General features: G+C 41.7%; 1 protein-coding gene across 1 annotated transcript; it reads right to left on the reverse strand.

Moving 5' to 3' along the window:
• Window positions 1–5,807: 5,807 nt before the first annotated feature.
• Window positions 5,808–27,318, reverse strand: MED4 (mediator complex subunit 4). Its single transcript, XM_075919036.1, has 7 exons — window positions 26,836–27,318; window positions 17,668–17,734; window positions 13,565–13,735; window positions 12,179–12,236; window positions 9,275–9,361; window positions 7,980–8,111; window positions 5,808–6,557 (listed from the first exon to the last, which is right to left on the reverse strand). The coding sequence occupies exons 1-7, from the start codon at window positions 27,165–27,167 to the stop codon at window positions 6,385–6,387; spliced, it is 1,020 nt and encodes a 339-aa protein (XP_075775151.1). The 5' UTR covers window positions 27,168–27,318; the 3' UTR covers window positions 5,808–6,384.
• Window positions 27,319–27,928: the final 610 nt, after the last annotated feature.

A 27,928-nucleotide genomic window follows, 5' to 3' on the forward strand; every position in this document is an offset into this window, starting at 1 on the left:
GTGAGTGAGGTAATTTCTTTCATTGGATCAACTTCTGTTGAAGAGAGAGACAAGTTATTGAGCTGTGTAGAGCTCTTCTTCAGGTCTGGGAAAGGCACTCAGGCTCACCGCTAAATAAAACATCAAATATAGTTTAGCATAAGTAGTTGGTGCACATTCTAAAGCAGGCATGTCCAAAGTCCGGCCCGCGGGCCAAATGCGGCCCGCGGTCGGATTTAATACGGCCCCCCGCTTCTCCCGGCTCCCCGGTGCTTTTTTTAACTGGCGTGCTCAGCGCGCCGCTTCGGGCCGCCACCGCCGCGGTCCCAAACCCTGCCCCTGCACTCCGCTTTGGGGCTGAGAGTGCAGGGACAGCCCCCGCTTCCTCCCCCTCTCCTGGCTCCCCGGCGCTCCTCTGACTGGCGCCGCTTCCGGCCGTGCCGCCGCCGTCCATGGCGGCCGCTGCGGTCCTAAAGTCCACCATGTAGGGCACGTCCGCAGCCCCGCTCCCCCGCTTGGCTACGGGTTCACCCTGCCCCCGGGCCGCCGTGAGGCCAGCGTGCCCTGCGCTCTCCGCCCCCCTCTGACCCTGCAAGCCCTCTACCTTGGGGCTGAGAGTGCAGGGACGGACTCCGCAGCTGCTGAGATCAGGGACGGACTCCGCAGCTGCTGAGATCAGGGACTGCCTTTGAACCAGACCTAGCCTATGTACTGCAGTCCAGATCTCAGTTTCACCCTTCACATTAGTGTAGGCAAGTTTTTTTTTCAATTGAGATGAATACATTGTAAAATCTCAGTTAATGTCAGTTGGTCTAAATCAGTTATAAATATATTTGGACACAACATGTATAGTTGGTGTTATGTCGTTTGCCGTTTGCAATAAACTTTGCATAAAATAGTTAATTTGCATTTAATTTTAATGGTTCAAAGAATGTCAGGCAAAATGGTCGGCCCTCACGCATGTTCACTTCATCAAATCTGGCCCTCTTTGAAAAAAGTTTGGACACCCCTGTTCTAAAGGGACCATTCATCTTTACTGTGCTAAACTATGTCTGAGCTTGTATTTAGTTGTGAGGCACTCAGGCTGGGTGTACACTAGCACTTGTCAGTATAACTTTTATATAGCTCAGAAGTGTGAAAAAAATCCACACCTTTGAGAAACATAAGTTACACCAGAAGTGCTAGTATGGACAGCAGTACGAGGGCAGGAGACATGGCAAGGCTGCCACCACTCATTGTGGGAGATTTGATTTATGTCCATGGGAGAGTTGTATTGGTACAGCTGTGCTGCTGCAGACATGGCTTGATTGTCTCTCCTAGACTTGAAGAGTAGCTCAAAAAGTTCTCACCAACAGAAGTTGGTTTAATAAAAGATACCTCATCCGCCTTGTTTAATATCCTGGGACAGATACAACTACAATAATATTGCATATAGAGAACGTGTTTGTCCTTCAGGGAGAATTACAGAAAGGGCACAAAGGACTGTCACCAGCACTCAAGTGATTTGACCTGCATCTTCACTGTGAAGTGAGCAGATTCAATCTGAGGCAAAGTAGAGCTTAGGCTCTAACCTACACCCTCAGCTAAGATAGCAATTGGCTGAAATCACCTTTATACCCAGGTAGCCTATGGGAATAGTAGGGGTTTTAGGCTAAAACACATGTAAGAGCTCAGCCCAACTGTGCAATGAAGATATACCCTAAATTTGACCATCTTGCTTCCTGTCTCTATTTCCCATCCTCAGCTTCACACTGCAAACCATTTCAGTTCTTGTCTGTGCAGTTTTCCCTGGGGAATGCTATGGGAAACTAGTAGGACTGATACAAGTATCAAGAAAACTAAACCTGGACAGCTGAGGGAAAGGGAATTAGGATGCTGAAATAGAGAAATAGGTTTTTCTTTCTGAGAAGAGAACTGTTTGGACTTCAAAGTCATTTCTACTTCTTTCCCACAGTACATCAGCTGCTGAGAGCACTCTAAAAGCAAGTTATTCAGTTTCTGAAATACAAGCAGCAAATAACTTAGTGATCAAGATGTTAGAGCACCCTGTAGTCTCAGGTGGGAGGAGTAAGTGAAACCTCTACTGGGGCTGGCTTTCCTCATTACATTAGTCAAGAGTCTGAGAATCAGATGGTGACATTATATTTGTTATGGAGGAAACTAAGGTCTGAGGAGCATCCGTTTTCAGCCTTGAAATGTTTTCCCTAAATGTTGGGAATGAGTGACTGAGGAAAGGGGTATTCTAACAGGACTATGCAGAATGAAAAAATTGGAACAGACTGTCAAACTAGGATCCTTGATTAATTGCTGTTAACTCGTGATTAACAAAAAAAAATGTGATAAAGTATCATTTCAATTGCACTATTAAACAATAGAATACCAAATAAAATGTACTACATTTTGGATGTTTTCCTATAATTTTCAAATACATTGATTTAAATTACAATGCAGAAAACAAAGTGTACAGTGTTCATTTTATATTATCTTTGGTTACAAATATTTTAATTATAAAAATATGCAAAATAGTACTTTTAATTCACCTCAGTTACTGTAGTGTGATCTATCATAAAAATGCTTCTTAGAAATGGAGGGAGCTTTTGGTTACATAACTGCATTCAAAAATAAAACAATGTAAAATTTTAGAGCCTACAAGTTCACTCAGTCCTCTTGTTCAGCTAATCACTAAGGCTACGTCTACACTGTGTCGTGAGAATCACAGGTCCGATGATGCATACCCAAGGGGGGAAGGACAGAACCAGCTGGACTGTTTTAGCAAATAAAAAATATTTATTTATAACAGTGATTAATTTATAGTATTTATTCTAAGATTTTTAATAGACCGTGTCAATAATGAATTTACAGTATTTATTATATTCTATGATTTCTAGTTAAACGTGTCAGAGATATAAGGATGGGAATGGCAAGGGGAATAGTCTCTATTCTAAACATATCCAGCTACACTAATTAAATAACAGTGATAACTACAAACTCTATGTACTACCCAAAACAACTACAACACTAAGCTTATACAACAAGAAAAAAAATCAAATCATACATACCAACTTACACAGTACACGGAACATTTCAAAGATATCGGTTCAGTTGCGAACGCCTTGGTTACGCCTGAGAGTCGGGGGAGGTGGCTAGTCAGTTGATCAGGCCGGCAGCACTTTGAAGTATACGGGAAGGCACTCGCATGGTGGTACATGTGTTGCGAAGACCTCCTCGAGCGAACTGTGCGATGGGTATTTATCCCCAAGTCTGCACATCGTTTTCCAGCACTTGCATTTTACTATATATGGCCCAACGGTCATCAAGTGGGGGGTCTGTGTCCCAGGGGTTGGGCCGAAACTGTGCAGGTTTCATGCAACCAGGTAAGCCCTGCAGTTCTCACGCCAAGGTGACGGGTGGGAGAGTCTGAGGCTATTTTCCCCTTTTTACACCTTCTCTTTTTCTAAAGGCAATGGTATGCAGGAAGGATGTGGCCGGTTTCTCCAGAGGAGTACTGCAGCCCACTATAGCAAAAGCAGCCTGGCCAAACTTTTTAGGCTATGTCTAGACTGCAGGCTTCTTTCAAAAGCATCTTTCAAAAGAGCCTCTTTCGAAAGATCGCGTCTAGACTGCAGGTGGATCTTTCGAAAGAGAAATCCGCTTTTTCGAAAGAGAGCACCCAGCGAGTCTGGATGCTCTCTTTCGAAGACGGCCTCTTTACATTGAAGAACGCCTTCTTTCAAAAGAGGAGCTTTCGAAAGAAGGCGTTCTTCCTCGTGAAATGAGGTTTACCGCCATCGAAAGAAAAGCCGCGTTCTTTCGAAATAATTTCGAAAGAACGCGGCTTGAGTCTGGACACGGGAAGTTTTTTCGGGAAAAGGCTACTTTTCCCGAAAAAACCCCTGAGTCTGGACACGGCCTTACTGGGGGGCAGTTTTTTCTCTAACACACTGCAGGCTTCTTGTGCAAGAACAGCCATTCTTGCGCAAAAACATGCGGAGCATCTACACTGCAAGTGCATTCTTGCACAAGTAAATTTACAGTAAAGCGTTAGAACAGAGGGCTTCTTGCGCAAGAGTTATTCCTCCCCCCTGAGGAATAAGCCCTCTTGCGCAAGAAGGCAGTGTGGACAGGCAACAGGGGTTTCTTGCGCAAGAAACCCCTATGGCCAAAATGGCCATCAGAGCTTTCTTGCGCAAGAGAGTGTCCACACTGCCATGGACACTCTCGTGCAAAAGCACATCTCTTGCACAAAAGCACATGGCAGTGTGGACACGCTCTTGCGCAAGACCTTTTGCGCAAAAAAGTTCTTGCGCAAGAAGCCTGCAGTGTAGATGTAGCCTAAAAGAACAAGTTTGGAGTTCGCTCAGCTCTAGTTCTTGTTCAGCCAATCACTAAGGGTATGTCTACACGACGGGATAAGGTTGAATTAAGATACGCAACATCAGCTACATTAATTGCATAGCTAAATTCAAAATACCTTATCTTAACTTTTGGCACTGTCTATACAGCAGGAAGTCAAAAGGAGAACATTCTCCCTTCGACTTCCCTTACTCCTCAAGGAAGCAGGACTACCGGCATAGATTGGAGTGTCCCTCTCAGTTCGAATTGGTATGTTTTCACTAGACCCACTAATCTGAACCCTGGAAGATCGACAGCAGCATCTTTGATCTTCTCTGTAATGTAGACATACCCTCAGAGAAACAACCTTACTCTTGATTGGAACTCTTTTCTTATGCCTGAATATTTGTACCTGCCTCTGGAATTTCCACTACATGCATCTGACGAAAGGGGTCTTTGCCCACGAAAGCTTATGCTCCAATAAATCTGTTAGTCTATAAGAACCCCACACGTGTTGTTTGCTTTAAGAATACTTTCGCGATTTGACAGAAATGCAAAGAAGGTATCCATGTGAGATTTCTAAGACAGCTATAGCACTAGACTAATCATGTCTAGACTACGGGGTTTTTCTGGGATACCAGAGATATCCCAGAAAAACTGTGCCGTGTCCAGGGAATGCGTCTGCTATACCACTTTTTTTTTTTTTTTTTTTTTTTGGCAGAAGAGCAGACGCACTCTTTTGGAAACCCTGTCGTCCTCCTCCCACGAGGAAGAAGGGCTCTTCCAAAAGAGGGTTTTTTCCTGAAATTTGGCCCAGTGTAGAAAGGCAAAATTTTGGAAAAGCCTCTTCCAAAAAATAAAGCTATCTGAAAAAGGTACACAAATTGCAGAGTGCAATTTGCATACCTTTTTCCGATAAAGCTCCGCAGTGTAGACATAGCCTCAATGCTTAAGAATCTGAAATGCCTTCCAAAAATCTGAGAGGGGCAAGGTGTGGGAGTATGCTTTCAAAAGTATTAAAAGGGCAACACTCCAATGTGGAAACTACAAAACCGAAAGCACCATAAAAAAGTCAATCTTTTGCTGGTAGCAGTAATTTTTTGTACATAATTCCATATTTTTAAGCTCAATTTTCATGATAAAGAGATTGCACAACATTACTTGCATTGGGTGAATTGAAAAATATGTTTTACAGTGTAAATATTTGTAATAAAGTGAACACTGTACACTTTGTATTGCATTGTAATTGAAATCAATATACTTGAAATGTAGAAAATATCAACAAATATTTACATAAATGGTATTCTTTTGTTTAATAATTTTTAAATCATGTGATTAATAATGAAGCCCTAATCAAAATTTCAGAGAACCATGAATGAGGGTCAATAGAAACTGTTTGTTCTCTCATAACAACTATATAGGGGTTTCTTTCTGTGCAAACATGATAGGCAGAGAAGCTAGTCCAAGATTAAATTCTGCAAGTTGAAATATAAAAGTACATCAAAGTTGATTTTTTTATTTATAACAAATTCACTATATAGTACAATAATTACAAAAATACTTTTGTATAACAGCTTGTCACACCACATTTTTGTTCTCATAATACACAAGATGACCAAACACTTGAGTTCTGGCAGTAGCTAACAAAGGAGCCAACCTTTAAAATCTACACAGCTGTACACATTTGTACGCCTTAAGAGAAAGGCTATTATCAAAAGAATGAAATTATTAACAAACATCCCAGGAGATTCCCCTTACAGCTTCCTTCCAGAAACATATTTTGTCTAATGCATAGTAAAAAATATAGTTTACAAAGAACAATCATTGGAAATCTGGCAAAACTCTGTCCAGCAAAAAGTTACCACCAGTTTTTGCTTGTTTTAATTGAGCACCTTGTGGATAGAGCAACAAAGAGGTCACCATTTTAAAACCATCATCCTAGATGTAAACTGGCTTTGTCACAGTGAAGCCACTGTATCCAGCTGGCATTTCAGCTTTTGATGAACAGCATCCAACCTGCCTTCACCAGAGGAAAGAAGTCTATTTGGTTGGAATGGTGTCCCTTTTCAGTACTTAATCCGAGTCACTACTACTGCTTGAGGAGTCTGTTGACATAACTTCTACATCATCTTCATTTTCTTTATTATGCCCTGGAGGCTCCAGCATAAAGTCATTGCTATGATTTGGAGGTAGCATGTTCATTGAGATATCACTCGACTGCCAGGGATATTGAGGGGCAAGCACATCTGAAAAATAAATATATAAATACAGTGCTTTGATAGCATAATCATTAGATGAATATCAGCCTTTAAATAGACAAGCCCATGCATCTGCAAAGAGGCACAGCTGTGTATACTGTTAAACATTTTCAAAAGTTTCATTTTCAGTACCAAGCTCTTCTCTTGTAAAAGTCTCTTGTAAATGAACCATTCTACTACAGTAAGGCCTGCTCCATCAGAGGGGGGCAGTCCCCCTCCCCCCCAAGCAACATGAGCTGAGGCCACGTTGCTTCGATTCCCTCACCATTGCCAGTGAATGCAGAGGGGCTGGACTCCTCTGAGAGTCCCAGGCCCTCCCCCACCACCTCACTAGTCCACCCAGATGCCCAGAGACTCTGGCCCCAATTGGCTATTGGTCAGCTGCTTCCCCCTTCTATCCAAGACTTTTTGGGGGACATGTGCCTCCCTCATGTCATCTCTGCACTGAGAAATGAGTGAATGTTATCATCTGCATTTCACCTTTCTGGAAAGAGGTGAACAATTTGCCCAAGACTTCACTGCTAGGTTAAGGACTGAATTTGTGGTTTCTAAGCTAGTATTTATATAAATACAGTTTCTCTAGAACAGCTGCAATAAGAAACTTTTGCTTTTAGATGTGTCCTACCTTAAGCTTAACTTTTGAAAACAAGCTTTTCATAACTACAAACAGTTGGACAGACAACAACTGAAAGACTTTTTTTTAATCCAATATCGAAGTTTTGTTCTCCTGTAATCAACTTTTGGAAGGGTAAAAACCACCCATCACCCTGCATAACTAATCCACTGCATTCTACATTCACAGTTTCTAGCCATTTCAATTTTAATCCTTAATTCTCACACTTAACCGCACAATATTTAAATTGTTTTGTCAATAACAAGTTATCTTTAGTAGTAAATATGAGTTCACCAGTTGTAGATCTGGATCTTTTAAATACATGTGATTAGTCTATTGATAATAGACCACAAATTAAAGAAGTGAGAAAAATCTTCTGATTCATACATATCTCAACTTCCTTTTTGTGATTCAAAACAACATATTCGTTTTCATTGCTAAGAAACCTGTAATTTGCTCTGAAAAATTTCCATATTTTAGGTGTATGATTTTAAAAGAATCATTTTTCCCATTGATTTGCCAATATGATTCAATTATCTCAATTTGATTTAGCAGTGTTACAAATAAAATAGAATACTTTTTATCTTGTTCTTATATATCACCAGGCCAGCCTTTCAAACTGCTTACTTTGTTTAACAATCCCTTACTGCCAGGGAACCGTGTTATCCAGAATTTTTAGCTGTTTTTGTTCTAACTTGATATCACTAAGGGATATTTTGGAGGGAATTAAATTCATAGTTGTTATGGTTATGGTATTTCTTGTATTCATTGCATACACATCTAAATCCTTCCATTACCTGGCAATCTGCCCGCTGCAAGCGCATCCCCTGGCAAGTGTCCATTAACTCCATTAGTGGACGGATTGTTCATCTGACCCAATAGGCCACTCCTCATCTCCAAATCTGTAGGATATGGCCTGCGTGGGTCCCCTTAAAAACAAATTGTTTTTATATTATTAGAACAAAGCTAACATCTGCAAGATAACTATCAGCTATTTAGTGCTAATCTTTTCCTGTAATGCTTTTTGAACAGAAAACTGTGTTGATTGTTTACATCAGCAATGGGAAGCACACCTGTTCTGTAAGCAATTAAATCCAAATATATTCTCCATTTACATTTGTTTTCTCAAGCTCAGCAAAAAAAGTAGTACACAAGAAACTCACTTTAAACGATATACAGGTTGAACCTCTCCAGTCTGGCACACACTGATCCAGCAACATCTATGGTCCAGCATGATTTTAGTTAGCCAGATGTCCACTTATCATGAGTGTGGCCTAGTCTCCCGCAGTCCCATGGAGTTTGTTTACAGCCACTAGCCCTGTCTCTCAGTGTTCTGTGCTGTTATTTAGTTCTAATTTACCCCTAAATATCATCTAAGAGCCTAGTAAACAGTGGAAGTGTTGGTAATGCTGTTAAACAATATTGACCTCCAGTGGTCTGACAAATTCTCTGGTGCAGCACTTGTCAGGTCCTGAGGGTGCCAGACTAGAGAGGTTCAACCTGTATCTCTGTTCACATTGCTACTATTAGCAAGACTTCATTTCAGTTCTTGGCCTTGCTCTTTAGAAAAGTACATATTCTGATCTGCTGCAGGAGGGCTAGTTCTAGATACTGAGACCCATCACTGAATATTTCTGTATAGTTTCCACGTTCCGTGATTAAAGCTGTAGTCTCAGAGGAACATGACTGGAGAGAGAGAGTCGTTAGTATATCTTGTTCAGACCCATTAATGGCTGTAATTAGGACCAAGACCCTGAATTGGGCCTCACAGAAAACAGGGACCCAATGGAGGACATTCAGTAGCAACTTATTAAGGGAATCCAGGAGCTGTGGATTTTATGGCTATCCAAAGGGACATACAAAATTTCCACTACATTTTACTCCAAGGTATTCAACAAGGGAATAAAAGATACTAGTATCTTAGGCCAAAAAATACTTTTTAATAATGGAAAACTCTATAAAATCCAAGCAAATATTAAATGGTGATCATTAATCATAGCTCCTATATTGTAATCAAAGGACATTTCCATGTCATGCCATCAATGAAAGTATGACAGACTCAAGCAGCTAATTTTTCAAACGTGACATTTACCTGGTACCCATGTCAAAGGAGCACAAACAGCATTGCTGGCACTAATTCTGTGGGCATATTTAATTATTTCTTCAGATGAAACAGCACCTGTGAAAGGGGAAAAGAAGTTAACATGGGAAAAGCACGGGAAAATACACTCAAGAGGGTGCCTGACTTGGTAATTTTAGATTAATTAACACTTTGATAATTCCAAAGAGAAAGCAACAATGTAATATTTTAGCATAACCTCAAGGATATCTCCAATATGCAGGCACTGCATAGGATTGCAATCAACTGGCCAATCCTGGAAAGTCTCCCAGTCAAGCACGATTAGCACTCAGCAGGCTCCCTACTTGCCTCGGCCCCATGCTGCCAGCCCCATGCATATGGTGGGGAAGCAGCATGAAGAACCCTGGATGAATAAAATGTTTACCAGCAGACAGAAACCAATATCCACTGATCCTCAGAGCTCATAAGAGGTGCTGCAACCAAAGGAGAGGTTGCTGAACTCAGGAACCAACACCATGCACTGACAGCTCTCCCAGCTGTGTGACTGTACCGCCACCAGCCTAATGCCAGTTGCCTCTCCTATCTAGGGTTGTAGAGCCCCAGTGGTGGCAGGGCTAGGAGGAGCTGCCAGTGCAGGATGCTGGCTCCTGAGAGCGGTGGCACTGGGCTCCTCACCTTTGGCTGCAAAGTTTCTGGGGAGCAGAGTTCTGCTGAGCAATGTATATCAATGTCTGTCTGCAGGTAGAGATTTGTATCCACGCAGAGCTCTAGAATGGGGCCAGATCAGGCACAGAGCCTGCCTCAGCTTTGCTGCACCAATGACCTAGAGTTGCCAACGGTAAATGTCACCTTGCAGGAGCCTGCACCACAACACTCAACCTCCTCCCAGAGCCATCACCACAATCCCCAGCCCTGAGCCGCCTCTCAGAGCCAGCATTCATACTCCGCTGCACCCTAATTCCTCTTCCAAACCCTTGCCCCAGCCCAGTACAAGTGACTGAGTATAGCAGACAGCGAGAGACCGGGCAAGTGGGGAGAAATGAAGAAATGGAGTTAGTGAGGCTTTGGAGAAGGAGCAAGGTAGATCTTGGGTTACCCTTGAAGTTCAAAAGTGATCTTGGGCATAAAAAAAGATGGGGACCACTGGCATAGAGGATAGTGCCACAGTTCAGGGCAACTGTACCTCTATGACCAGCAAGGAAAGCCCACTCAAGGCTTCATGCTTCTTTGGCCATCATCTCACTCAACTCTCTCCCTTTGACCAGGGTATCTCCAATTAGAACAGTTCCCAGCCATTACTATATTATTCCCAACTGGGAGAGGTTGCCTAACCAGCTCTATTTGCTTTCTTTTCAGATACTAACAACAGAGTAATTGGCTGAGTTTTAAGATATCACACAGTTCTTCCTATGCATGCCTATGTTATTGTTAAAAGTACCACAGAGAAAACATTAATAACAATAAAAGAGCCTATCCCCACACTAATAAGCTTACCAGAGATCACCCCAACCCTAACAGGGGCTCCGATAGGAGCAGTCCTTCAATACCCAACCCAAGGGATTTCCTTGTGGTTTCAAGTTCATCAGAGCTTCATTTCAAAAGAAGCACAGTCTTACGGGGCCTCAGTAGGCCAAGTCTTTCCAATCCTTCCCTAAGCAAAGTGGCCCTCCGCAGACCAGAGGTCCTGTCCATCTCCTAAATCAGGAAGAAGGCCATAAGCTGTTTTAAACCAGGCTGTTTATCAAAAAAAAATCCTTTTCTTGTCTCTTGTTCCCTGGGGAATCCAGTTTAAACTAGTATATGTGCACATATAGGAATGGCATTAGCATCCCCCTCCTTCTCCTAGAGCAGTTATATACAATTCCACAATAACACGTGCACCATTGCATTTTTAATACAATGAACACCCCAAGGGATTCAATCTAATTCAATAACATTTATCATACTTCCAGAAGGTTTGCCCAGGACATTGAGTTTTTCAGCCTTGTGAGGCAGACTAATTTTGAAGTCTACTTTGTAAAGTACATTGATATCTACTCATAAGAAAAGGCTGTGCAAGAGCTAGGTGAGTCTTTCGTAGGAGACTTTTAGGATCCACACACAAACTGATTCTAAGATACAAAGGCATTTTTGTAATAGTAGGGACTTGCCCTAGTGTAGTTAACTAAAATTCTCTTCCCTTTTCTCTTACCATCATGCACTGTGCATGTGCCAGACAGGAGTCACTCTCCACTCCGTAAATGGCTTTGTTTTGAGCAATGTATATATTATGAAATGCCCTGAGATCATTTTGGGTGAAAATCACAAATAATTATAAATATTCTGTTAATAGCTATAAAATACCTTCCCACCTCTTTTGTACAAATGACTACCATAGTCATGGACATGCTGTAACTGATTTTCCTAGATATCTAGTATATTGGCAGGGAGTCTTGAGGGCAAGAAATAACTTTTAGTAAGTAGCATTGTTAACATCCGTTTAAAAAAAAAGTAATGGTCTGCCCTTCCCCTCAAAAAAAAGTTAGATACAAACCATAGGCCAGCATATTAGGTAAGTGCCTTGTGTCACAAACTAAGCTAATTTTAATGAACTCTGAAGGAAATGTATTTTGAGCTAGACCCTAAAACTACAATGTTATGTTCCCCAAAAGCAGACCACATCCTCTCCAAAATAAAACCCACTCCAGTCCAGTTTTACAAAACCTTTTATAAGATTTAGAGATCCCAAATTAAATTGAAATCCCTTACACCCATGTAGCATTTTACACAGATTTTTAATTTATACAGATTCTTAAACTGTTACATGATACAATTTTAAAAAATCAACTTACATGCGTACATAGAACTTTAGATAAATTACTGCAAGCTATATAGTTTCAAAGCCTCATAATAGTTTAATAAACTACTGATACTCACCCTTTCTTGCTTTTTCTATTGATTTTAGTTTTTCCTTTGCTTGATAAACAGCTGTTGCCTAGTTATTCAAGAAAAAATATTCTTCAATGATTCATTAACTTATAACCTTAGGTTCAGTTAAAGAGGCCCTGAAAAATTTATCCACTTATGCTATTAAAATTTCCTCTAAAATGAAAGTCAAATCAACATTTTATTATATGAATGTTTGCAAAATATACAAGTGTTTTAAATAAAGATTGTCTTGCTATGTAAGCACAGTAATGTTTCTAGAATGTCAGAGAAATTAACTAACTACCAGCCAATATCAGTTGTGATGCCCACATATAGCCATTGGTTTCGCTAGTCCAAGTTGCTCAAAGGGTTGCCTGTTTTCTCAAAGGGGGAGGGGCAGGCTAAATGTGAAGTACAGGCAGTCCCCAGGTTACGCAGATCCGACTTATGTCGGATCCGTACTTACGAACGGGGCTTTTCTTGCCCCAGAGGACGCGGGCGGCGGGGACCGCCCAGACACGCCGCGGTCCCGCCGCCCATGTCCTCCGGGGCGAGAAAAGCTGCTCCGCGACTCCCTGGACTGCTGGGCCCCCCCAGCAGACCAGGCTTTTCTCGCGGACGCCTGTGGTAGAGCAGCTGGGGCGCTGCCAGTTGGTCCTGCAGCACCGCTCCTCGGTGCTACTGGACCAACCTGGCAGCACCCTAGCTGCTCTGCCCCAGGCATCCTGATTCAGCCGCTGCAGCCCCCCAGCTGCTCTGTCCCAGGCATCCAGATTCAGCTGCTATTGAAACTGATCAGCGGCTGATTCCAGGAAGCCCAGGGCAGAGCAACTCTGCCTCAGGCTTCCTGTAGTCAGCCGCTGGTCAGTTTCAGCAGCGGCTGAATCTGGACGCCAGTTCCGACTTACGTACAAATTCAACTTAAGAACAAACCTACAGTCCCTATCTTGTACGTAACCCGGGGACTGCCTGTACAACATTCATTTCTCCTTCTACTCTTTCCTTATTTAACCAGCACCTGTATTCAGTAGTTTGATTTTGCACATTTTACCTATTCAGTATTTACAATAGGAGTTATTTTCACCTCAAATATTTCAAATAATGAAAACAAGGGGTAAGGTGGAGTGTAAAATTATTATGAAAGGAGAGTAATATAGGCTGGATGAAAATTACCATTATGGCATTTCCAAAAAGCAAGAGAGAGCACCTCAGTAACTTTTACTTAACTTTATCTATTAAAAGCATAATTCCCAAGCTTTCAAGAAGAATTCATGCATTTAATCTTCTTAAATTAAAAATAAATGTTTTTTCCAGAACTATGTGCTATGCACAACCATCCTTTATTGCCTTCCCAAACAACAACTCTCAAAGCAAACACTTCATCTATATATTTACCAGTATATGCTCTGCTTCCTTCAGTTGTTTTTGTAGCTGCTGAATATCACTGTCCCGCTTCTCGACTACTTTTTCTAATAGCTGCATTTCATGATGGATTTTCCCCTGATCGAGTGCCAGTTTCATTAATTCCTGAAACTCTCCATCTCTCTGGATCAGCAACTCCAGGATCTGTCATAACAATTGTTTTATGAAACTTATTTATCTTGATTAATTATAAAATCCACAGCTACACTATGAAGAAGTATCCAGTGCTAGGAGAAACAACAGAAATCAGATCTGAGATATTTATTCTGATTTGGTTGAATTCTCTAAAACAAAACATTTAACATAAAATGAAGTTTTCAACTCTTCTACGCTGCAAGATAACCTACAATCCAGACTGACCAAACTGCAATCTGAGTATACGTCAAGTACATGTGCTAAAAGTACAAACACTGTATTTGTTTGTAGCAAAGCTGGTATGTTGGAGGATTTTATTGATGAATGCAGACAAGAACTTTCCATTCATCTGTCAAGGTAGATACAAGTTTCAATATTAAATTTGAACACGCAGACATGAAACATATCTGTTTCTTGGGTACCAGAGAAGCTACTAATTTGACTCAGTTTAGCAAAATTAGGTCATCCCAACCCACATCACTGTTGGATTTGTCTTGCTGAGACTGCTGCCTAACACATGGAAATAAGAACCAAAAAGATGCCAATTTTCCTCATTCAGTTAATAAATAATTAATTCTTAATATTAGTTATGAACCTTTCAGCTCCAGCACTGTTAATTATGACACTGCCCAATACATCACTCAAAGCCCTGGCCATACTAGTTCATCACCCCTGGGTATTAACTAGAATGTCCTAAATAAAAAAAATACTTTACATATAGCAAACTGACATAACAAGTACACTCAAGCCACAGTGAAGCTGCCAATTTTGGACACTGAGATTGAAAGAGGTATCTTCAATAGCTGTGCAACTGAAACAGTTTGTGGCAAGCAAATCACTTTTGAAAGTGGAGGAGTCTGTGTTTTATGCAGGAAAATCTCTGTAGATCTGGGATGTGGTCCTTTCATTACTACCGGCCCCATTCTACCCCCTCAACCTCTCACGCACAAAGAACAGTTACCTCCACATTCTATTGCAGTTATTTTTCTCCCCTAATTTTCGAAGACTCATCCTGCCATGATTGTTAGCCTTAATTGTAAACTGGTATGTCCTCCTATTGCACTAAGAAGTGTTTTTATAGACATAAGGCCAGAAGCCATAGGAGCACAGACATCACAGTGCTGGTAAGTAGAACTGAAACAATAGTTTAATGTTTCTATAAATAGGTTTCACACACATGTAGTTTAGTGCTGCCTAAACCAAATCTAGCAAGTGTAATGCATTTATTTTTTGTCCAAAACTATAAGATTTATTTTAGAAATACAAGGAAGTGTCACATGAAAATAATGGCCCATTTGGGTAGAATAGGGGAGTCAAGACCACATTTTTCCCAAACCTATCAACAGTGCTCCTTCAGTCAATATTACTGTGCCTATTCCCATGGACAACTTCCTGGGCTACCTCTGTGGCACTCCTAAATTCTGTTGATTCAGAAGCTCAGATTCACAGCTCTGACTCCCTGTGCCACTCCAGATGGAGTAAGTTATTCTGCTGCCACCAAAGAAAAGAGGAAGTTTCTATAACCAAACTAGAAGTTGCTATGTTCTCAAATGTCATGTGGTATGATTAGCCCTCTCACTAAACATGGTGTATGCTGGAATGCAGAATCATCTTCTCTTTTCAGAAGGGTTACTTTGCAAGACATTGTAGTATGGGCATCTAATAGCTGGCCTCATCTAAAGCACAGATGTAATCCACAAACTACACTCAAGTATCCACTAAGTGAAGGTATATTCTCCGTGAATCTTCTAGCTGTGTCTCTTTACTCTTTTGATAAAGTCCTTACTTATGTTCGGCACCACACACTCAATACAAAGCAGTCTGTTCTGCTTCATGCATCTACACAATTTTGAGTGAAATTCTGCTTACAAAATCTTTATCACAGTCAAGGATGTTCAACGTTTAGAGAGCACAGCAGGAGTTTCAGAACACAAATTGAATTAATGGGGTCTTCCATTAGAAATTCATCTTTGAATTTGTAAGAGTGAAAGCCTGATGTTGAAGCTAGTGCAAGAGAATAAGTTACAGTAGATAATAAGAGAAAGATTAATTGTAAATTACTGAAACTAGTACTACATATGTTCACATTTAATCTTTGCTGTTTTCAGTCTCAATTTCCCCTTAGAGAAAAGTCTTCTGAAACTGTCAGCTACCTTAGGTGGCCTGTTTTAAGTAATCAGGAAAGAGAAAGTATAATTAATTCTCCTTCCTGTATGTACTAGGGATTTATTTTCTTAAAAAGATATCAAATAATTGGACAATTCATCACACACACAAATCCATGCTCAAGCCACAGAGGGAGAGAACTAGCTGAGATTTTGATAAAGTGCTAGACGGAGAGTGAATGAAGATCATCAGGACAAAGGATCACAAAAGGAAATAGCTGGCTACAATTTTCTTCAGAACTCTCCAGACATGCACTCAACAAGCCATCTAATAAGCTTCTTGACCAGAATATTCATACTTTTCGCCACCAGTGCTCAAGGAACATGCAGGAGTTAGCAAGAAGCTGCTCTACAGCCCTTGGAGTACCTACAACCAGTGTTCCCACTAAGCTGCATGCCTGTGCACTACAAATTTTAGGTCTGCCCATGTCATTTTAAGAGCCATGCAGCACTGCTCACTGCTCAACCTTCCTGCTGGAAAGGAAGGTGAATAGTGGCGGCAGCCAGTGGCCTGGTGGATTCCTGGTAGTGGCGGCTCCCCTTTTACTCTGCCTGGAGCTGGGGATGTGTGAGGTGTGCGGTTCCAGTGAGGCTGTGCGAGCTGGAACAGGCATCGTGCAGCTGCCGCTTTACTCCAGCTGGAGCTGGGGCCGCACGCAGGGACCATGACCGTATTACTAAAAATAGCACCGCGGGTGGCCTCTGCTCCAGTCCCAGCACGCAGTCCTACCCCAGGAGCGGCTGGGGCTGGGATTGTGGTACTAAAAATAGTACCGTGGCCCCGGCTCCAGCCCCCGCAAACTGCTTTCCACGTTGAAGGCAGAAATTTAGGGAAGAAGTAAGGGGATAACTAAGGGGAAGGTGGATGAGGAGAGGGAAGGGGCTTGTGCTGAGAGGAGAGGAGGAGGCCAGGGCAGGAGAAGAAAGGGGCAAGCACCAAAGGGCAGGGTGGAGGAGACACAAATGCCAGGGCAGACACCTGGAGGGGAGGGACAAGTACCAGAGGTGAGGCAGGGCAGGTGGGTTGAGGGAGGTGTTAGGAGAGGGGATGGAGAAGGGTAGCTACAGATGATCAGAGTGGGGCTAGAGGAAGAGTGGGAACACGGGGAAGAGAAGGGCTGGTGCAGGCGTCATGGAGGATGGGGAGGAGGCAGGTCCACAAAGGGCTAAGGGGAGTGAGAAGGGCAGGAGCCAGAACAGCAGAGGAGGGTGATGGGCAGGTAGCAGCACCAAGTATCAGGGGAGCAGATGGGGCGAGGGGAGGGTGGGAGACATGGCAGCAGAGGGAAAAGGGAGACATTTATAAGATATTTATTAATAACTTGGGTGCCACAGTGGCACACATCTGAACAAGCCCACATGAACTCAGTACTGGTGCACAAGACAAAACTCGCTCTGCTCATGGGTGGAAAATCTTAGAGGGAACACTGCCTACAGCCACAGCAGGAGACTGAATCAAGCCCTGAACATGCAAAATACTGAAGAGTCTGTTAAATCACTGCTCTCACATTTCATAGGATTTCAGTCCTATTGAACACAACCAGCATTTCACTAATTCAGGGCAAAGTCCTTGCCTCTCTGATGGTGAGAAAGGTAAGGGGTGTTATCACTGAGTTTCCTGGAAGCAGGATTGGGCTCTTACCACTAAACTTTGAAAGTAGCAGTGTTGATAAAAATTTCCAACCTCAGTTAGCCTGAATGCTAGACTAAATAGGGAGAAAAAGGCTGAATGTGGAGGTTAACTGCATAGACAAATACTTATGAAAGTTTATTTACCTGGCTCTCCTCTCCTGGTTGTGGGAGTTTCTGGTTTCTTGAAATTGCCAAAATTTCAATCAGTTCCCTGAAATGAAATTTACATTTTTAAACAATATTCTAAACTACTCTTTATGTAGAAATGAGGTGAGATTGTCCCCAATACGTTTTTTAAAATGTACTAGTGACATTGTATTTTTATCTTAAAAATATTTCAATATTTAAGACAACCCTTTGGAAAATTTAGAAGTATCAAAGCTTTTATTTTTTAGTAAAAACTCTAATTAGATTTTACAAACATACAAGGAAAGCTTGATCTAACTTTGGACCTAAAAACTTTGGCAATGGCCTTTCAATTTAAGGCGAATAAGACTATTTCAAAAGTACTTTCCGTTATTTCAAATGACATTTGTGTCTATGAAAGGTGTCAGGCTGACATTCTCTGAGTATAAGCATGACACCAACAGGAAGCATTTTAAGGGACATCATCAACCTGAAAAATCACACACTGTAAGCACATTTTTTACACCTGTTAAAACCAACCACCAAGGATTATTCAAGTGGAATTTTAAAAATACAAGTTGTTTTGTCACTAGTTTTATTCTTTGCTTACTTTTTTTTTCCTATTTCAAGGAAGTCAGTTTTGCTTTTAGTCAGTTTCACATTCAGATTCATAGATCTTGCCTGCTTGTGTTTCAAACACTGCAGGATGTTGTGGTTTTTTAATAATTATTTTGACTGAAGTTTCAAATCATTGTGAAAATATTTCTATGGATGTTACATTATAGATATATACACTATATTTAAATTGAGGCAAGTATGAGTTGGTAATATCCCCTTAAAGGAATTTCCTCACTGACATTGGTTTCATTTCTGCTTTACAGGGTGCAAAGGAGAGTAGTAATAATGGAAAAGATTCTTATATTCAGTCTGACTGTGCTACTCTGGTGGTGCAAGGGACATTCCTGAGCCAAAAAATTAAAAATTCTGAAAACGATATTTGAAATGTCTGCATATTTTATTTGTCAAAACAACACAATATAATCATGCCAGAAATTTATTTTATGCAGCAAAAAAATGGACACACAAATTTTGCATGTCTGCAATTCCCTACAATTCCCCCAAGAGTAAAGTGAGCATAGAATGCCACATTTCTCAAGTGTGGACAGTGTTCCCAGCTTACATAGCATTCTGCATTCCTCAGCTCTCTACTGATGGACAACCCCTGAGGGCCACAACTGAGAAGCATGTTTTGAACATCCCAGCTGCACAAAAGCATGCTGGGGGACAGGAACAGAAAGAACCATCACTTCCCCCTCTGTTGCAGCCAGGAGATACTGAATGCAGCAGAGAATCCAACCCAATGTTTATTTCTTATTTACTACTTTTCAAAGGCTTCTTGATACAGTGATGAAACATAATACAAATGATCAAAATTAACTAAATTCAGGCAATATGTCTCAATATCCATGAATTCCCTCCAGTGAAGAAATTCCATCCCTAATTCCAACACATGCAAAGCCCTGGCTCCTTTGGAGCCAAATCCAAAGCCCAGTTAAGTCAGTGGAAGACTTTCCATTGATTTCCATAGATTCAAGATAAGAGTTTCCGTTCTTAGCACAAGTCGGCTAAGCAACATGCCAATTGTATAGTGGTTTATAACAGCGTTTCTCAACCTTTTTTAATAAAGTACCCCCTTAAAAAAATATGTCACCCCTAGTATCTACAGTTTTCAGACACACAATTTTTTCTACCACTGCAACACATTTCTTTAAACAACTTAATTGTAGCCGGCAATGAAATTTTTGGGTGTAAAAAGTACAAAAATAATAAAGCGCTGTAAAACTTAAAACAAAAATTCAGTTTTCTCCAAATTTCAGTGGTGTTGATGTACCCCTCAGACTTCTCTCGATTACCTCTAAGGGTACTCGTACCACTGGTTGAGACACACTGGTTTATCAGACCTGGGTATGAATTCAGTAAGAACTGGACCAGCCAACACCTCATTTCATACATCACCAAATAGACTGGAATTCAATGCCATTTTGGCCATCATCATGAGATCAAGTTGAGCCAGAGACTAGTTATGACTAATGGAGTCTTAGCTTTAAGTCTCCCAAACCTGACAGACCCCTTTCCAACCAAATCAATTCTTCCCACTACTGATTATTAAACCATGTCAGTTAGGGTTGCCAGACAGTTTAACCAAAAATACCTCCCTCTCTCCCCCCCCAAAAAAAAAACACCAGGGGAAAAATTCTGTTGAGGAAAAAAAAGGGGAAGACCAAACTTGTTGAGAAAAAAAAAAGACCAGCATGGCCCCTTTAAGAAATGCTTTTGAAGCTTTTTGGCCCTAACAGCCTGCTGGTGGCCATTCGCCATCTTGTCTCCCTATTCCAAGCCAGACAGCTCCCCTGTGGAACCAGGTAAGCACCCAGGATTTTTGACTCCTGCCCGGGAAAGAATCAGAAAATAACGGACATTTTAGGTGTCCAGAATTTTCTGGATTTTTTTTTTACCGGACAGGAAGCGAAAATACCGAACACCTGGCAACCCTAATGTCAGTGGAATTCTATAGGAAAATGTTGCAAGATCCGTAGAGTTTTCACATGAACAGATTGTTCTTGTTTGCTTGGGTTTGGTTCATTTTGGCTTATCTTATATTTCAACACCAGACAAAGATGAACATTTAACTTCTCTTCTTTCAGTATTACTATTTCTAGTTTAACAAAAACCCAATAGAAATCATGCAAAACATGGGAGTTCAGCCTTTTCCACCAGGCAGCAACATGAACCATTTAAGCTTGATTTTTCTGTAAAGAATAGTTGTGTCTGTATAACTATATCAATATATAAACAATATTAAAATATTACCTGCAAATTCAAAATTTGCAATCATTCCTATGGTACATCTTTTCAAAGAGAAAAATGAGAAAAGGCCAATATATTCAGCAACTTTGAAGTTGGATAGTAACTGGGTGTTTCTGGTAAAATAACATGCTTAACAATGTTTGTATTTAAGGTGAAGTCCATGGTTACTGACCCTCTATTTTCATATCAAAGGTGTTTAGTCTGCAACTAAAACTACTAATTGATCACAATCAACCTAAATTCAGCATCAAACTGAGTGTGAGAAGAAAGGAACCCAAGTTCCGTCATTCAAATCTGTGCAATCCCATTTCCTTCAATGAATTTACACAAGAGTCATGATAGAACCTTTTAAAAGCTTTTGGGGTCACCTTGAAAGGAGACCAAAATCTATGCTATTTAGACATCCTACCTCCAACAGGTATGCATAGGGTCAGTCAACAAAGAACTTGGTGATAAAGAGTTTCTTAAACTGTATCAAAACCAAAAACTTTTAATAAACTGAACAAAAAATTGACCCTCTTCTTCTCACAGATCTAGGTAGGGCATGTGGATAAAAACACTTGAATGAATGTTGTCATGTTTACTTAACAAAACAGAATATACAAGATGAAAAACTGATAACATTACATTTCCAGTAAAAATAAATATGACTAGAGACTAACTCTCTCAAGTTTTTTTTTAACTGAAATTTTAAAAAAATCAGAAATCAGCTTATTTATACAAATACATTCAAAGAACTAGTAGCTCTGAATGGCTAAAAGAACAAACATTTTTTATGCTTGAGCCATTCACATTGCAGCAGATCAATAGTGGTATAGAAAAGGTAGGTAGGTATGACACGATAACACTGAGTACCTAGTTGGATGACATATTAGCAGGAGATGTTATGTCCATGTCTCACTAAATAAAAGACAATCCTTATCTGTAACCATTTTTTAACTCCTAGCCAAGTTACAAGGATTCCATTTGTCCCTAGTTGGCAAAGAAGTGTCTGATTAATGATGCTACTTGGTGAGATGGAAGACTTTCAAAAATACATTAACAGGACATGTGAATTTATTAAAAGAAAAAAAATTAATACAAGGAAAAAGAAAGAACACTAGGGTACCCAAGATCATGGCACAGGAGCATCTCAAGAGAGAAGAATCCCCTTACCAATTTGTTACCAAGCTCTGTGATGATGACAACATATTGAAGAGAAAAACAAACATTCTTGGTACTCCTGGAAAAAAGACAGGAGAAGAGTTACAGCATCTAAATGTCACTAACAAAACCTGCTGAACATAGGAAATGGGAGAGAAAATTTTACAGATTCTGAACTTTGAAAGAAAAGCTTAAATGAATTCTCTGTGTGGAGGAATACCTTACTCCATATATAAAATGCTACTTTCTCTGGGCCGAGAAAGAACTGTATATGGAAAGATGAGAGTCGGATGAATCCAGATGCTAAAAATTTTACATTTAGATTTGATATTAACACAATACACAGCACTGGAAGTGCCTAGTGAAGCATATGCAGACATATCCAGTTTGGGTACTAACAGAAATTGTACAGGACACAGACAAAGGCCAGAGATAGCTCAGTGTCCAGACAAACCAGAAGCAAGACTTCAAGCAATGTTAAAAATAAAGCTATATTGACAAGTGGTGGCAAGCCCAGAAACAGAAGAGCAAGGAGAATAAGATAATCCGAAGTACCATATATAATTATTCTTGCATCAGTGCTACCCTTAATTTTACACAAATTAGGGAAGTGCAAGAAAGAATCAGTCTGTGCAGTCCCATAGATGTAGAACTATAAATTACCAACTGAAGATAGCAGGCAAGACTTCATATTCAAAGATTAAGATTCATTCAAAACTATTCACAATTATAGAGGTTGGACAATACTATTTCTGAAGGCCATATTCAAAAAGCTCATTATAAGAGACCTATAGAAGGACCGGGGAGAAAAACAAGACATGAGGTCATATCTTAGCTTTCTTCAGAGAACAGACTAACGAACAAAGCAGCCAGATTCCAAACTCTTCAGATTAGTCATATTAAAGAACAACTGTGGAAGACTGGGTTTAGCAAACCCTTGTCAGTCACTCTGAGTCAGTTCTTTAGCAGATCAGAAGTATGTTTTTCAAGTGACATACAATTCTGATTGGAAATCATCTGAAGCAGCAGCCTACACTTATGAGACATGAATTCAGATGTAAATAACTTGCACTCAGTTAATGTCAGCAGTGTATTAAGGGAGTCCTCAGTTAGAAATATGTAGGATGAAAATGTCAGAAATGAAATGAATGGAGAAAGGACCCAGCCTTTTATCCCTCTTTCTCCTGCACTGCTGGCAGCAGCACAAGGGGGCAGGGCAGGCTCACCGCAAAGCAGCCTCTACCTGCAGCAGGCTCAGCCTCACCACGGAGCAGCCTTTGTCTCCCATAGACAGAGCTGCAGCCGTGAAGTAGCCCCTGTTCACATCGGCCCAGACTGGCTACGGGCAGAGGTTGCTCTGGCCCAGCAAGCAGCCCAGCTCAGTCCTGACTTGGGGGTAGGTCCCAGACCTGGCACAAGCCAGGACTGAGCCGGGCTTGCTCAGTCTCAGTTCACACCAGGTCCAGGCCTACTCCTCGCTGCAGCTCTGCTGTTTAAATGTACTAAGAGCTGGGAGCTTTAACCTCCCTTACTGACTACACGATTAGCAAATTACCCACTTCTTAATATCCCTAGTCTATAATGCACTTTTGTTGATTTAACTTTTGTCACTCAGGGATGTGAAAAAAACCAACCCTTGAACAGCAAAAGTTTTAATGTCAAGCAGCACTGGTATGGGCAGCCCTTTATCAGTGGGAGATGACCTCCTGGTGATGAAGCTATCACCCCTTATTTGGGGAACTGTAGAATGGCATGGCTACAATGACGCAGTCACGCTATTGTAAGGGATGTAGTATAAACACAGCCAAAAACTTTGAACTGAGGAGATTGGTCCCAAGCTGAGAAGTTAATTCAGGCTGTGTATCAAGAACTATCAACTGCCTGGAACGTGCAGCAGAGTGAGAAAAGCTGTTAGTTCAAATCTTGCTTAATTTTTCAAATTAGACATCACTTGGGGTGCAAGGTTGAGGGCTGGGGGGATTTGCTGGTGTTTCTGTATAATTCATGAATTGCTTATTCATGTCTGGATATGAGTGACAGGAGAGGTATCACCTGAGGATTACCTGTTGTTTTCCCTCCCTCTGGGGCATCTGGTATTGGCCACTGCCAGCAGACAGGATATTGGGCTAGATGGACCATTGGTTTTACCCAGTATGTCATTCTTACGTTCTAACATTCATGCAATTTAGCTGGGTGTGTACTTGTATGTAGTTGGCTGAGCGACTGCAGAACCCGGAGGGGTTTTGTTGCTTCTCACTAGCATAGCATTATAACAAACAACCCAGAGAGAAGAATTAAGGAGGCACATAGTCCCACAATTCCAGATTGTATGTCACAGTTTTAAGACATACACGTTTTGACTGGAAATATGTTGCCAGTCCTCCATGTTGCATGTTGGCTTTTGTTAAATGAAAGTGACAATATTATTTCAGAAAGTTTAACCACAGAACTGACACCCATGGATCTATGAGAAAAAAAGGTCAAGGCAGTATTATGTAGTATTTACATAATGCATATGAATCAGGGAACAGACTAAAGCAGTTACCTTGCTCATGAGCATTTCACATTCATTTTATCAATCAGTGGCTGATTTCAAACTCTATTTTCCCTATTTGCCATCAATCTGTATTTGAATTTCACACAGTTCCCAACAGATAGAATCTGAATAGATCCAATTTTTGTCTTTGTATTGTTTTCAAGAATCACTGTGCTCCAGTGATAAAGTTGAAACATAATTTGGATAGTATTTTTTAAAATAAATTAAATTGGATTTAGATTTTTTTTTTAAAGAATGTGAATTGCTCTTTACATTTTAGAACTATCTTTATAGAACCTAATTATTACCTGATCTTGGTAGGAACAATTTTTAGACTTTTAGTATAATTATTTAATAAAGCGTAATAGGCAACAGTTAAAATTAAGCAGCCTGTCAATTTCTGTATAACATAAAGGCTCTGATCCTAAAATCTGTTCCATGTTGGCAGACCCTTATTTCCATAAATTGTGATACTGACAGCATGGGTTTCACATGGATACTAGTATATGCCCCCACAGATGACAGAATCCAGACCACGTGACTTTAAATAAATTTAGGCAGAAAGTGAACAAGTTCTGTCTTAATAAGGGATGTTAAAAATTGTGTAGAACAGTAACTGTGTATCCGCTAAAAATCTTAGCAGTGACACAGTTAGTTAAATATGCTGCAGGCCCTGCAATATAAAGCTTAGCTTTATACTACAGAGCCTGCATCAAAACCTCCCCAGGAGCGGAGTGGGTAGCTCTTGCCTGCCTGGCTGCTGGGGCAGAGGTTTTGCTGCCCTGCTGTATCAGCTAATTGATTCAACTCTATCATTTCTAGTCTTAATAACAGAAAGTACCTTTGACTTGAGGGCTACGTCTACACTGGCATGATTTTCCGGAAATGCTTTTAACGGAAACGTTTTCCGTTAAAAGCATTTTTGGAAAAGCACGTCTAGATTGGCAGGCCGCTTTTCTGCAAAAGCACTTTTTGCAGAAAAGCGTCCATGGCCAATCTAGACGTGCTTTTCCGCAAAAAAATCTCTGCTGTCTACACTGGCTCTTTTGCGCAAAAGTTTTTCGGAAAAAGACTTTTGCCCGAACAGGAGCAGCATAGTATTTCTGCAAAAGCACTGACAATCTTACATGAGATCGTCAGTGCTTTTGCGGAAATTCAAGCGGCCAGTGTAGACAGCTGGCAAGTTTTTCCGCAAAAGCAGATGATTTTGCGGAAAAACTTGCCAGTCTAGACACGGCCGAGGTGTTTGCCAAGTTATTTTAAAACAATTATCTCAAGTCAAATTTTGCCCCGGATTTAGGTTTTATAAAAGCAAGCAACCTGAGGCCAAAATAAAATATTGATTAAATAAAAAATGGAAAGCTTGGTTTTATAGAACATTCCCTGTAACACTTGCATTCCAAAACATGGCAGTCTGAAAAGAAACTGACTAAAACCAAAGTGAAACTGATCAGTGCATTTTCCCAGCCATAGCCCCAGAAATTGAGATAAATACAAAAAGTATTCCATATAAATAGGAAAATACATTCGTTTATCAACTTAACTTGAAAAGGTAATCTATAGAGAGCCCCTGCTTCTCTGGAAGGAAAAAGACTATGCCAAAGGACACCAGTTGCACCTTGGATATCAGCACAGTAACTTTCACTGAATAATTAATGTGGGGAAATTTCTGTGGCATGTGGATAGAAGTGAAATAAAGAATGCCAAGCATATGTGGGTGATTAAATGGAGGAAAGGGTTACTGAGGATCAGTTTCAAAATGTATTTCATTATGTACTCTAGGGGACCCTTTAGTGTGCACTTGCTGGGTCTCTATATAGACCAATTAATGTGCACACTACCTCCAACTAATAGGCCACAGAAAGGCAATACAGAACAAGGCACAGTTGTATTTTGAACACTTATCAGTATTTTGGCAAGGATCAATAAAATAGACAAGATTTTTAAAAATGCTTGTCCTATCCCTGCCTGTTGTTTACTTACACTGTAAGTGCTAAACTTAAAAAACAACAAATGGTCTGGTAGCACTTTATAGACTAACAAAACATGTAGATGGTATCATGAGCTTTCCTGGGCACAGCCCACTTCCTTAGTTGACGGGAGTTTTGTAGGTAAGTGCTGTAGATCAAATAGACGTCTTAGATGTCTATAGTAATATATGCAACCGACGTTTCAATGGTTCATTTTAAGTTACCTACTTTACTAGCCACTAGACTAAAAAACAGCGCCTTTATTACAAATCCCGCCCACCCCCCGAGTAATGCTTTTGAGGTTGGTTTCTCGGACGTCCAGGGACAGTTCTGAGCCGACCTGATTGCAAGCCGACAGAGAACGGTGCATGTCAGTTTCCACACAGGGAGGAGTTAAAGCAGCGCTCACGGCAAGGCCATGCCCGGCAGGGAAAGGGATTTCGGTAAGTTACTCGCACCCTTTCTCCGGCTTCCCGAATCGGACCGCTAGCGGCCGGGCCCCCGTTCTCGGGGCTGAGCCCCCATCCCTAGGGCACCTCGCCCCGCCCCGGCGGGGTCCCACCTGGCCAGGGGCCTCTCGGCGCTGCCTCGCTAGACAGGAACCGCCGGGTCCCGGCCGCGGCGGCGCGAGTGAGGCCGAGCCGAGCCCGGCCGGGGGCGCGCGGCTACCTGGCCAGCAGCTCCAGATCCTCCAGCGCCGCCAGCAGCCTGTCCCGCGTGCTGCTCCGCTCCCCGCCCGCCGCCATCGCCGCGCCCGAGCAGCAGCCCGCCCCTGCAGCGGCCCGCGGACGCAACGCCAAGGGCCGGCGACAGCGGCATCCGGCGGCGGAGGTCTGAAGCGCAGCCCCCTGCGGAGCCTGTGCCCGCGCCTGGGGCCGGAGACAGCAGAGCCGGCCTGGGCGGCAGCAGGAGCTCCACAGACTCCGCCTGAGGCGCGGGCCCCGCTTTGCAGCTGTCTCAGCAGGCCCAGAGAGAGAAGCAAATTCCTGCTGAGGGACCATTGGTTTGGGGTCGGCCTCCCAGTGCGCAGGGCCCAGCACCTGCCAGGCAAGGCTCTGTGTCCACCTGTTCAAAAAGTGCCTTTCCAGCCCTGGCGGTTGCACAGAACAGCGGGACACCAAGGCTTGGCGGACAGTGGAGGCTTGTGCCAGGCCTGGGCTGTGCCACAGAGTTAGCTGCCTTGCATGCCCCTGGGCATGCCCCTGTCTGTGCTCACACCTGTGTAAGTGCCCCATTATGACAGTGTAGTAACACCTAGAACCAGGGTTAACCTATTGAGGCTGCTACAGCAGGAGTAGCGAGACTCTGTCAACCTAACAGTCATCCAGAAGCTAGTCCACTATGTCCCACCCTCTCCCTGCAATAGTGTCCACTCTGATCACAACTTTAAATTCCACTGCACAGGAGACACAGAGATCAAAGCCACCATCTGCCTATCTCAGTGGTGGGCAACCTGCAGCCCACAGGCCACATTTGGCCCACTGGGGTTACACTTCTGGCCTATGCAACTGTGGGAGAAAAATCAAATAACTCCAACTGTGTCTAAGGAGGGATTGTGCAGGAAATCAAAAGTCTCTAAAAGAAAACTGCTGTAAGGGTTAAAAGTTTTCCAGGCCTCTCTCCCTGTAACAGAGAGAAATCATCTTAACTTTAATCAAGACCCTTACAATGCCTCCTATCTCAACTTCATGAAGACTCCTAGTCTGTCACAATTTGTCATGTAAACTCTTATCTTTGTCACAGTTTGCCTTGTAGCTCCTCA

This window comes from Pelodiscus sinensis, chromosome 1 (assembly GCF_049634645.1).
Source record: "Pelodiscus sinensis isolate JC-2024 chromosome 1, ASM4963464v1, whole genome shotgun sequence".
In the NCBI taxonomy this organism is placed as follows: domain Eukaryota; kingdom Metazoa; phylum Chordata; order Testudines; family Trionychidae; genus Pelodiscus; species Pelodiscus sinensis.

Bases quoted from the DNA above. Each gene is read 5' to 3' on its own strand.
- MED4 (XM_075919036.1), bottom strand. From the start codon at position 27,167: ATGGTCCCTCAGCAGGAATTTGCTTCTCTCTCTGGGCCTGCTGAGACA. The intron at 9,362-12,178 runs GTGAGTATCAGT...CCCCTTTCACAG, and splicing joins AATAGAAAAAGCAAGAAAGG to GTGCTGTTTCATCTGAAGAA. The intron at 8,112-9,274 runs GTAAATGTCACG...TTTGTTTTTAAG, and splicing joins TCCTTTGACATGGGTACCAG to GGGACCCACGCAGGCCATAT.